At 34.9% G+C, this 12,956-nt stretch overlaps 1 protein-coding gene across 1 annotated transcript; it reads left to right on the plus strand.

Moving 5' to 3' along the window:
• The first annotated feature begins 299 nt into the window (after positions 1–299).
• On the plus strand, positions 300–1,612 carry LOC129739322 (aurora kinase B-like). The gene is made up of 2 exons (XM_055730733.1): positions 300–815; positions 877–1,612. The coding sequence occupies exons 1-2, from the start codon at positions 490–492 to the stop codon at positions 1,484–1,486; spliced, it is 936 nt and encodes a 311-aa protein (XP_055586708.1). The 5' UTR covers positions 300–489; the 3' UTR covers positions 1,487–1,612.
• Positions 1,613–12,956: the final 11,344 nt, after the last annotated feature.

The raw sequence follows: 12,956 nt of genomic DNA on the forward strand, positions 1-12,956 counted from the left end.
TGTTTATAGCTGAAAAAACATTTTTTTATAATAATGAAATCATAATATTCATTTCGAACTCGTTATTTCTTTTTGTCTCACGTGAAAGAAAAAAATAATAAACTTTCCAAACACAAGTTAATAAGTTCAAAACAGAACCCTTGTTATTCAATTTTGAATTTTCCAAGACTTGCCCAGATATTAACGATTTCAAGACAATTCTCTCAAGCGTGTATGAATTATTTCATTCAATGCTTGAATAGATGTCGCTGTCATTGGGAAAAAGACACAGTGTCATCGGGGCTGAATAACGATGGATTCGAACCGCGGGCGGTTTGCCATCTTTAATTCAAATCAGATCACAAAAAAGGCGACCGACCGTATTTCAGCACTTTATTTTTAATCCGATTTTTATCAAAGTTGGTCGCGGAAAAAATTAGTTGTTTTCTGATAGACACTTTATGTTAGTTTTTCTATTTGTATAAAATATATCGATAATCTAGCCCCACGATGGCAGCGAAGAATGAACGGATTTACACGATGGACGATCTTCCCCAGCTGATCGATGGCATCAGCTCCGATCACGTAGTCGGTGTCACCCAGTACATCGTCAACATGATGTCCCATCCGGCCTACGGGCAGGAGTATCGCTGGAGCAAGGATGACTTCGAGCTTGGTTGTGCCCTGGGACGGGGTAAGTTCGGCCGGGTTTATCTAGCCCGGGAACGTCAAACGAAATTCATGGTAGCGATGAAGGTCATGTTCAAGTCAGAACTGGTCAAAGGAAGGGTCGAGAAGCAAATGCTGCGGGAAGTTGAAATTCAGTCCAGATTAAAGTAAGGTCCAGATAGGTTACTGATTGGGATTGAGTCTATACACAAAAACTATTCATTACAGACATCCTCACATTCTTCGATTGTACACTTGGTTCCACGACGATCGTCGAATCTACCTGGCATTGGAGTTGGCCTCACAAGGAGAGCTGTACAAACACCTGAAAGCTTCACCACAGGGAAGATTTAACGAACAACGATCCGCAAAATACACGTACCAGGTAGCCGATGCCCTCAATTACTGTCACGCCAACAACGTTATTCATCGGGATCTAAAGCCTGAAAACATTCTGCTGACCGACGACGACAACGTCAAGCTGGCCGACTTCGGTTGGTCTGCGCACACCAATTCCAACCGACGAAAGACCATGTGCGGCACACTCGACTATCTGCCACCGGAAATGGTTGAGGGCAAAATCTATGACGATTCCGTCGATCAGTGGTGTCTCGGAATTCTTTGCTACGAGTTCCTGGTTGGCTTCCCACCGTTCGAATCGGAAAACACCGAAGCCACCTACGATAAGATTCGGCGGCTAAAGGTGGAATATCCCCGGTTCATGAGCGCCGGGGCCAAGGATTTGATCTCGAAGCTGCTTCGCATCCCCAGTAGCTCCCGCATAACGCTGATCGATGTGATGAAGCATTCTTGGATCAAGGAGAACATGAACAAGTAGGAGCTAGTTTCGAGTTTATTGAATTAGGTTCTGTGAGTTTCATTTTTGGCTTTTATATGTTTTCTTAAATTATGTATCCTTTTTTTGTTTCAGTTATAAGTTTGTGAATAAAGATGATAATTTTCACGCGCTTGGTTTTTATTAAAAATGCTTGTATCATTGTACCGAATGGTCGAATTCCATACCATTTTGTTCGGACTTCTCTGTGTCCATTTTTCACATTTTCGTGAAAATTCCACTAGATGAGCTCTCGTTTTGAAATTCAGTTCTCACGGGAGTGAGGAATACCTACCTATTTGTAACGTGACGAACATAAAGAAAGGGGTATCCTCACCCATGGAGCAATTTTTTTTTGTCTTGTTGCAACTTTTATGTATATGGTTTTATCTTGTTGAATCTTGTTTTAAATGGTGATTACGCCTATAATGTTTTTTTTTTCGCAAATTCAACTGCAGGGCAATTTTTGTTTTCAAAATACAAGTAATTGCCCTATCCTAATTAGTATTTTTTTTCTAAGTTATGTGAGCGCAGGCGTGATCTAGCGGATAGGCTAACCCGGATTTGGTAATGCGGGCGTTTTATGATTCACTGAATTTGATTAACTTGTTAAATATATCCAAACCATTTAACAAATCCTTCGCTCTAATCCTCTTGTAACGCATTTGAATGTTTCATATGCATCTAAGAATAAACTTTGCTTCAGAGTGGTGAATTTATTTTTCGCTAGGGTGGTCTTAAAATACTTACAAAATCTAAAAATAGGAGAGAAAAATAGATTTTAATGTCAAATTATATTTGGAACAAGAAAGACAAAACCAAAACAAAAGATGGCAAATCGACAAAAATCAAAAAACTTAAAAAAAGGAATACAAATTCAAATCGGCAAACATTATAAAAAAGATAAAAAAGACCAAGATTGAAAAAAAATGTTACAAAAAATACCAAGATGACATTGTCGTGAACGATCGAGCTTTGCCGTAAATCTGCGATTTTTTCTTTAAATTCATCTGCTATAATCATTTTCTTTTTAAATAAATTACAATTACTATTTTTCTATATACGACCAAAAATAAACACGACAGTACTCGTAAACGTTTCTGTACGAACTGAAGCATGGCGGCCGATACGATCGATTTCTCTACTCTCCAAATTCCTTATCCTCTCTTTTTCTCCAATATAAAATCTGTACTTCAACAAGATACATGTATACTCTTTTTAAAACGAGTGGTGTGTTCATTTGAAGCGTTGCTTCATACTTTACAAAAGTATGTAATACAATCGAATGACTAGAGATGCCCAACAATTTGTTATTTGACAAGACATTGGATTTTATTATCAATACATAACTATATTCTCTACATTCGCCTTCACCCCTACTGTATTATTGTTGAACAATTGAAATCAAACAATAACTTTCCAACTATACTAGGTTACGATATTATCAAATATTATAATAATTTTTCAAATTTTCAATCCTTTTTTAACGACTGCTTCTCATTCCATTTTATACCGCGACATTTAATATCGGAAAGTATATAAAATTTTCTTTGTTGTTTAAACTTTTTTTTTACCTATGCAAAATTCGAGTTATCTGGAACCAATACTAATGGAATTGATTGCTTACAGAATGTCAAATCATATCATATTTGAAAGCATTTGCTATAATATGCTTGTTGTAAGCGACAGTCTTTTCAGAAATTGTTTTTTTATTGCACATGTATTTTATTGCAGAACAACGTAAAACGTGAAATCGCCTGTCCACACCAATTAATCTTATTAATTACTGCACAATAAGTTATTGATTCATTTATTAATAAATCATGACCATATAGTTTGTATATGCTCCAATTTTGAGAAGTGAACTCGATGAATACTTTTACTTATTTCTCATCGCCGAGATCGTTTCGTTCAAATTCGTTTGTTTGCGTTTAAACGTGTATTTAGATGTGTAACGCCAGTAACGTATTTATGTCAACCCAGTAACGTATTTATGTCAACCCCAAAACCAAGGCGGGTAAAGCTAGGTGTGTTCTTATACCAATGCACGGAATCGTCCATCTTGTGACAGGGGTGACAGGCAATCGTAATCGTAGGCATGGTAGGCGAACAATTCGCTGTCAAAAAGCGCACCGTCTCCACCCCCCACCAATGAGAAACTTTTGGTACCCCTTGCCTACTTTTCCTCAGTATGCACCCACCCTACTGGAGGCACTCTGCCCCAAAACAACAGCGTAACGTATTTAAATTTATGCGTGAAATCCTGTGACACCAAGCTAGCAATTCAAAGACTGATGGCAAAAATTCAACTTCGGAAACATTCTCCAACCAAGTGATTCAAGCAACAACAAACTATTGACATCAGGACCTGGAGAAACTAATATCGTATTCGTTTTCACCACCAGAAAGTTTTGCACCATCCACGCTGAAAACGAGCATGAATCGAGTTTTGCACTCTCCTTTGTAGGTGTGCGTGAAATCGGCAGTGTCAACAAAAAACATCAAGCTGTCAAAAATCCATTACAGCTGGTATTTTGTTTTCGTTTTACTTCGAAAATTGAAATGAAATTTACTTTAGTTGATCATTGTCTTTTAAACAATATGAAAATTTTAGCATGAATTTATGTATTATGTTGAATTGTTAAGATTTCAGATTTATTTTGCTTAGTAGATTCGCCTCTGGCTCTGATGAACTGCAATACCGGCTGATTCTGGGCGGTCTATGTTTGCTGCTGCTAGACTGCAGTTACCCCAGCTTGAAGGTTCCGGTATTTTGAACGTTTATTTCTCGCAAATCCTTCGTTCGAGTACCTATTTCCATTTAAGATTACAAAAAAAAAAAAAAAAAATCTTGGAACTCGGATCGCGGAAGTCGGGGAAGAAAATTTTGCTAACAAACCGAAACGAACGAAATTCAAGCTCCCAATGCGGGTGTAGTATCGAACTACCGTTTTTGAAGGGCAACGGGTGGGAATCCGGGACTTGGCGCAACCGAGCATCGTCACCCTAAGGCACAGCTCGAAGCTTGCTGGTAGCAGAGTAGCTTCAATGCAGCTGAACGCTTCTTGCTGTGAAGACCAACTTATAGGACCCTCCCGAACAAGAATACCTTTCGGTTTGGGCGATTCCACTAGATCTCTGGGTTGGCCTTTTTACACTCTGATTTGCTGCTCTTTTTCGGCATCGCCTGGAACCGATTGCAGCAAGCCTTCTGGACACATTTCTTCTTGGGAGCGTTGTTTGCTTTAGAACGTGCCATCCAGGTGAAATTCTCCGCCTCTGTTGGAAACGACACTGGTATTGAATCCGGAACAAGTTTCCGTTCTTCGGGATAAAAAGAGAAAATAACAGCTCGAACGCAATTTTTGCGGTATAGAAATAAACCAACCAGCTGATATTTGTTTACATCGGGAAGCACGTGTTTTCAAAATTCATGATAGTATTGGTGAGAGCGCAAGCAACACCAAATATTTTCAGAGTGTTCCACCGTCCACTTTATGGTGCACTACCAGTGCACTACTTATCGTGAAAACGAGCATGAAAACGATAAAAAGTGCACTACCGGTAGTGCACCGGTGCACCACCACTTGAAAACGAATTCTCTATAAGCCGCCCTGGGACGCTTGAAGATTGAAATACGGGGAAGATCCCATTATTGCTTTTATCACGAACCGATGGAAGTTTTTTTTTGATTTCAACATTCTTGATCCTTGATTCCAGCAAGTGAATAATCGAGGTAATTCCTTTATTCTCCCAATTTAAATACCGTCGGAACACGTCTATGAGGAAGTTCTATTCCATAATTTGTACCAGAAGGCCATTAGCATTAGATTAGACCATTAGCAGTAGATACCTCGTAGAATCTCTTCGAAGTCGAGAAGTTTGCTTTTTGCAACTTGCGTATGACGTGAATTTTCAATTTCCAGATGCTGCGGAGTTTAAAAGCCTGCATGATCATGCCGAGCAACCTATTTTCAGATTTCACCTTTCATCCAAATCCTTTTGAAAAGCTGCCTTCATATTATAATTATTAAGACGATCTTCTATCCTCAAATTAGAGAAACCAGCTAGTTCTGCCATTTCTTGTGAAACATCAAATTAAGCCTCATTTATATACATTTCCATATCAAGCTTCAGATTGCGATTCAGACATTTTGTAAGTTAAGTTCAAATGAATATTTTAGGATAACAAATTATTAGAATAATAAACATAAGATTTTACGGATTTTTAATTTTTAACCCATTTTTTGATTAGAAGGTAACTCTTATTTATTCTGAGTTAATGCGATCTTGATATTCAGTATTCTAATTAACATTTAGGTTTCTGACCAAACCAACGTGTCGAGCAACCTATTCTAAATTTCTGTTTTTTTTTACAATGAATTGAATGACTTTATCTTCGTGTCGAGCAACTTATTCCAAATTTCTGTTATTTTTTTAAACAACACCCACATAAACAGCGAAAATTTTAAAAGACTATTCAGACTGATTACAGACTTGAAATTCAGAAGACTGATTAATATTTAGGTTTCTGTCGAGAAATTTCCAGACTCAGATCAAGACTCAAATACAAAAAAATTCCATTTCAAATTTAATGGTTGAATTTCAGTTTAAAATGCAAATTCATATTCTTATTTCCCTTTTGATATATAAATGAAGTTTCGGATATTCATTCAACATATTTCAGTTTCAAATTTAATATTCAGGCTTCACTAGATTCATATTTGGATTTTCATTCCCATTTAAGCTAAGGCTTCAGATCCAGATTTTAACTTCGTTTTCTAAACCGTTCATTCTTGAAAAACAGCCTTGCAGGTTTCAAGCTTTGGTACGAATTTTAGACCTGTAACCCGATCATAAGCTTACTATTTCAGGATGAAATTTCAAAATTCAAATCTTGGTTTTGGAAATAATTGCAATTTCAGCCTGTTGATTCATATTTATGCATTTATAAAAAATTTGCAGTTATTCTGTTTTACTTATTTTCTTTCAATTTTGTTCCATAAAAATTATCGGCTACTTTCAAGAGTATGAAAATACAGTTTTTTTTTTTAAATTAAATATCCTACAGTTATATATTCTCTGCTACTCACGTTTAACTTCTTAGGGCGATCTTGAAGATTCTTTTAAAGCTAATTTCCATACAGTTTTTTAATTAAGATTCGAATTACACAATTAATTTCTAAAACAAGGCGAAATTTTCGATTAACTTCGGATGCAATTCTTAAATAAAAGTTTAGACCTTGACAGCTGAAATAGATCTTTTATGAAAGTTAAAATTTAATTTTGAGTTTCAAATTTAAGGTATTGATTTCAGTACCCAGTTCGACCTAAAGACAGGATTGAAATACTTGAACTACAACTCTCCAACTCAGAGATTGCGAATTCCATTTCATACTCAGACCCTCAAATTAGCTTCATATTATAATCTCCAGCTCGCACTTCTGACTTAGACTGAAGATATCAAACTCCAGTTCAGTATGTAAATCAAATTTTATTAATCTGGAATTAAACTTATAAATTCGATTTCCAACACAGTCTCTCAAATTTAACACATACCGACAACTCTCAACTCTTAAGAAGGTTGATTTTTAATTGGTTTTCAAAATGATTTCATTAATTCATTTGTTTTGTTTTTTAACTGCTCTAGCAATGTATTTTGTTTTTTTTTTTTTTGTACTATTATCTTAAATGTGATAGATGTATTTTTTATTAGGAATATCAAACTACTAACATTAACTTTTATCATTGTCATCTGAATGGGATTTTAAATTGTTGCAGTCCTTAATATTCCTGTTACTCTATATTCCAACTGAACTTTCAATCCATTACTTTCGAATTTTCGAAAAATACCTTCTGATTGTTGCTTGAACGTGACTTTTTCAGGACTTTCTTTTATTTTTACTTCTTTCTTTTCAATTGTTCCATGACTTTATAAACTACTTGATCATTGCTTAACTAACTTTTGAAACTTTGGGGTTTTCGGAAAACCCCACGGATCTCATTATTTCTGTTTTTTTATTTCAAAGTAGTCTAGTAATACTATATAGTATTTCACTAGCTACTTGCTAGCATCCTCAGTAGGTTATCGACTTTTGTTTTTTTTTTTTTTTTGTTCCACCCATTGCTTGGACTTGGACCATTATCCATAGAAAGAAAACGTTCCATCTTTAATTTCTTACGAATGCATTTATGAAATGTTATCAACCCCAACTACATTTTTTTTTAACAATAATTTTGGTATATTTTGTATGAGATTTTTCTTGAGGACTTCTTTCCCTTGATAGCTTTGATAAAACCTTAAATGTTTTTTTTTTTTTAGTTTTTCTCAAACTTAGGGGACTAGGAATTTTAGTTAACCTTTTGGAAGCTTTTATCAATTGTTCAACCCATAAGGTACTCCGATTATCCCTTAAAAGACATTTGTTTTAAATTTCATCATGTGATCCTTTGGGGACTCTGATTAACCCTAGAAGGATTTCTTTTTTTTTTTTGCTTATTAAAGACTTTTATTGACCTTTATAGTTAATATGTATCTTTAAATTTTATAATTTGAACGTTTGGGAACTTTTATCAAACCCAGGACTTTTCTGCTCTACTTACTGTGGACTTCTTTTCTTCGTGTTTCATCATTTGAACCATTGGGGACTTGATTAACCCCCCTAAAGACTTCGTTTTCGGTATTAGGCACAATTATATATCAACCCTAATAGAAAATCTGTTTCTTTATCTTTTTAAATTTGATTTTAATTAATTTTTTTTTTATTTTATCCTTTGGGGACTTTGATTAACCCCAGGATTTTTTTTGGTTTGCCTACTAGGGACTTTTATTAACCCTTGTAGGTCACTTTTTTTTATTTATTTACGGACTTTTAATAACCGTAATAGGCCATCTTCTTTGTATTTCATCATTTCAACTATTGGGGACTTTGATTAACCCAGAAGTATTTCATTTTTAATTTTGCTTATTAGGGACTTTCATTAACCCAAAACATTTTGTTTGAAATTTCATCATTTGTGCTTGTGGGGACTTTAATTAACCCCAAAAAAAACCTTTCATTTTTTGTTTTTGTTTTGCCTATTAGGGACTTTTATTCACCCTAATAGGAAATTTTACTTTTCTTTCATTTTATGATTTGAACCTTTGGGGACTTTGATTAACCCCAGGATTTCTTTGGTTTGCCTACTAGGGACTTTTATTAACCCTTGTAGGACACTTTTTTTTTATTATTTTATCATTCAACCTTTGAGGACTTTGATTAACCCCAGAAGATCTTAATTTCAAGTTTTGCTTGTTAGGGACTTTCATTAACCCAAAAAGTTTTGTTTTAAATTTCATCATTTGTACTTGTGGGGACTTTAATTAACCCCAAAAATATCTTCTTTTTTGTTTTTGTTTTGCCTATTAGGGACTTTTATTCACCCTAATAGGAAATTTTACCTTTTTTTTTTCTTTTTATGATTTGAACCTTTGGGGACTTTGATTAACCCCAGGATTTTTTTTGGTTTGCCTACTAGGGACTTTTATTAACCCTTGTAGGACACTTTTTTATCATTCAACCTTTGGGGACTTTGATTAACCCCAGAAGAACTTAATTTCAAGTTTTGCTTGTTAGGGACTTTCATTAACCCAAAAGTTTGTTAATTTTTTTTTTAATTTCTAAATTTGAACCTGTTAACCCCATCATGATGTTTTTTTATTATTTTGTTTTCCTAGCTGTAAGGGATTTTCAATACCAATAGAATCATTTCGTCGTTGATTTTCAATTTTTAACCCTTAGGAGACTCATCAGCTCCAACGAAACATATTTTAATTTAAATTTCATTTCATCTGTTGGTGACTTTGAATAACCTTAGCAATAAGACACTTCTTAAATTATCTTCATTCCTCACTGTTCTTCAAATATCTTACCTCCCTGTGCTCATCCATGATTTCGTTTTTTTTTTCATGTTTCTTTATTTAATCACATTCTTTGTATATTTCCTTCAACCAACTTCCATACTTATTTGCAGATCTTTAAATGTTTTGTTTAAATATCTTCAACTTCAATAAGTTCTTGTCCTCCATTTTTACTCTGTTAACACACGCTTACATTTTCAGAAAAATAGTGTTTATGTCCGCCATATTGGATGAAAATCAAAAATCATCATGCTGAGAGAAAGTCCTTCATTTGGACGACAAAATATTACAGATACATACCGTTTGGCAGGTACGACACCTACCAACCACGCCATTGTCGTGAACGATCGAGCTTTGCCGTAAATCTGCGATTTTTTCTTTAAATTCATCTGCTATAATCATTTTCTTTTTAAATAAATTACAATTACTATTTTTCTATATACGACCAAAAATAAACACGACAGTACTCGTAAACGTTTCTGTACGAACTGAAGCATGGCGGCCGATACGATCGATTTCTCTACTCTCCAAATTCCTTATCCTCTCTTTTTCTCCAATATAAAATCTGTACTTCAACAAGATACATGTATACTCTTTTTAAAACGAGTGGTGTGTTCATTTGAAGCGTTGCTTCATACTTTACAAAAGTATGTAATACAATCGAATGACTAGAGATGCCCAACAATTTGTTATTTGACAAGACATTGGATTTTATTATCAATACATAACTATATTCTCTACAGACATAATAAACAAAATTGATAAAAGTAAAAAAAAATGGAAAGAATGACAAAAATGACAAGAATGACGACATTCTTGCTACGTTCCCCAAGTAACCATAAGCATTAAGCCAAAACCCTGAATCAGCATTAAATCAACATTTCTAATGCAAGTTAGCATGAAATCAACATTTCTAATGCAAGTTGGCATTATATCAACATTAATAATGGTTTTAGTTTTATATAAGCATTATTAATGCATAGAAGCAATAAAGAAAATTAGCACTAATGATAGCACTATATGCACACGGAAAATAATAAAAAGGTAAAATTTACCGAGTTAGCAAAGGTGAACGCTCGTGAAAGCCAAAAAGGTAACTTCTACCTCTTCGAGGTGAAACTCACCTCACAGTGAGGTAAAATTTACCTGAATCGAGGTTTGAAAAAAGGTACAATTCACCGAGAAAAAAGGTGAATCCAAAAAAGGTAAATCTTACCTCGTAGCGAGGTGAATTGAGCCGGATAAAAAAGTATAATTCACCTAGAAAAAAAGGTAAATCCAAATAAGGTAAAACTTACCTCGTAGCGAGGTGTAATTGACCTGGATTGAGCCAAACAAAACGGTACAATTCTTCTAAAAAAAGTAACTATTCGCCGAACCGAACATTGAGGTTAAGCTGTTTTGTCATTCTAGGAACAAGTTTTGCTTTGTGCCTAATATGTGAAAATCGGAATAGAATGGTAAGTGTTCTTAAATATCATTTAGTTGTGCTGGTTCTCGTCATAATACTATTGATTTTGTTTCAGATCGGCCCATAGAGCTTTGAGGTGTATTCCACGTCATCCTCCAGCCGAACCTGGCCGGATTAGTCGAACGGAGGAGGCCATGAATGTACGCAACGCAGGTGGATTCAGCGGCCATAGCGGCTCAGAAGAACGCGAAGCCGAATTACCAGTCCCTAGGGGCCGTTCACATACCACGTGGACAACTTAGGGGGGGGGGGGGGGGGAGGGGGGTATGGAAATGTCCACGCTTATCCGCGGAGAGGGGGGTAGGGGTTTGGGTCATGTCCATGTGGACATACTTTTTTTCAAACTATTTTCTAAAGGTGAATAAAAATTAAGATGTTTAAATCAAAATCTTAAAATGGCATACCTTTCCAGTTCAAGTTTAAACAATAAGTAGCTACTTGAAAGCAAGTGATAAATATGATGATTAAGAAAAAAAAAATTTATATCAGACAATTTTTATTCGGTTTTACAAATTAAGCCATTTCTATAACAAAAGGCATAAAGTGGTGTTTTCTAACTGTCAAATTATAGGTATTTAAAATAAAAACTTTTTCAAATTTGTCCACGTGGACATCCGGGGAGGGGGCTAGGGGTTTGCCAAATATCCACGCTTGTCCACGGAGGGGGAGGAGGGGGTCAAAAATCTCATTTTTCTGTCCACGTGGTATCTGAACGGCCCCCTATTTATCTCCAATAAATATAATTTTTGATAGAATTTTGTATTTTTTTTATTCTTATTTAAGAAACCAATCAAACCAACCAGCATTTACCTTTTAAATCAGTAAATGGGAAAACGGTATTATTTACTATTTTGCTAGGTGAACGCGAAAAAGGTAAAATATACCTTTTTGCTAGGTGAATTGAAAAAAGGTATAATTTACCTTTTTACTTGGTAAATGAAAAAAAGGTAAAATTTACCTCGAAAGAGGGGTGGAAAAAATTCACCTCGTAAAAAGGTAAATTTTACCTTTTTTTTATTTTCCGTGCACATACAGAGCTACTCTACACACAAAAAAAAAAAGCATAGTAGAATTACTAAATCCGTGGTTTAAATGAACAACAGGCAACCATATTTTTGAGTCAAATATGTTTTGTTGTTTATAATACCTTACGCATAGCAATTTTACTATGTGTTCAATTTGGCTGCGCATAGTAAATTCGACTGCGTTTTAGTAAAATTGTCAATGAAATGATGCATTGTTCTACTTCGTCCCTAGTAAAATTAATATGTTCCATGATGAAACTAGTATGTGTTATGATAAAAATTAGGAGGCGCGAGGAGCTTGATTTAAATAGTAAAATTACTATGTATGTTTGTTTGTTTATTTGCATGCATGTATTATGACATTATTTGAAACATTAAAATTCACACTTCCGACAAACGTCGGTCAATGTTAGTGTGTTCTCCCGATGCTCTGGAAAGATTTTCAAAGTTATGAAACTTTAAAGCAGCTGAAAATTAGTTTTTTTACTCACGGGTTTGATGATTAATGATCCTGAATTAGTGTAAACAACAAGAATGTTTTGCATGGTAAAATTATCATACGCACTGATGTTTTTGAGTCAATAATGTTTTGTTCTCAAAAGTACCATGTGCGTAGTATTTTGTTGATATGAATTGGTGCCACAATGTCTAAATTACTATGCGGACTCTAGTTGTAAGAGAAATTATGATGAAATTATCATGATCATAGTATTTTCGACAACAAACATTGAGAGTTATCGAAAATTACCAGGTACATAGTAATTTCAATATTGTTTCATGCGCACTTTTACAAAATCGATGTTAAACTTTTCATGGTTGAAAATACTATAGCGCTGAAATGGTAAAATTATCATGACAGCGTCTTTGGGATAACCACTCATTTTTTTTCGTGTACAAAGTTAACAAGCATTAAGAGTGGTGTGACCCGGACAATACTTGAAGTGCTTGAAGTACGGGTTTTTTTTCATCCACCTTATCAGCATCAAGAGTGGTGGAAATGGTAAAGGCGCAAGGAAAGATAAAGGCTGCTGCGGGATCCTCGGTTCGAGACTCATCAAATGTAATCCATATGTCAAT

This window comes from Uranotaenia lowii, chromosome 1, assembly GCF_029784155.1.
Source record: "Uranotaenia lowii strain MFRU-FL chromosome 1, ASM2978415v1, whole genome shotgun sequence".
Lineage (NCBI taxonomy): Eukaryota > Metazoa > Arthropoda > Insecta > Diptera > Culicidae > Uranotaenia > Uranotaenia lowii.

Bases quoted from the DNA above. Each gene is read 5' to 3' on its own strand.
- LOC129739322 (XM_055730733.1), top strand. From the start codon at position 490: ATGGCAGCGAAGAATGAACGGATTTACACGATGGACGATCTTCCCCAG. The intron at 816-876 runs GTAAGGTCCAGA...TATTCATTACAG, and splicing joins GAAATTCAGTCCAGATTAAA to ACATCCTCACATTCTTCGAT.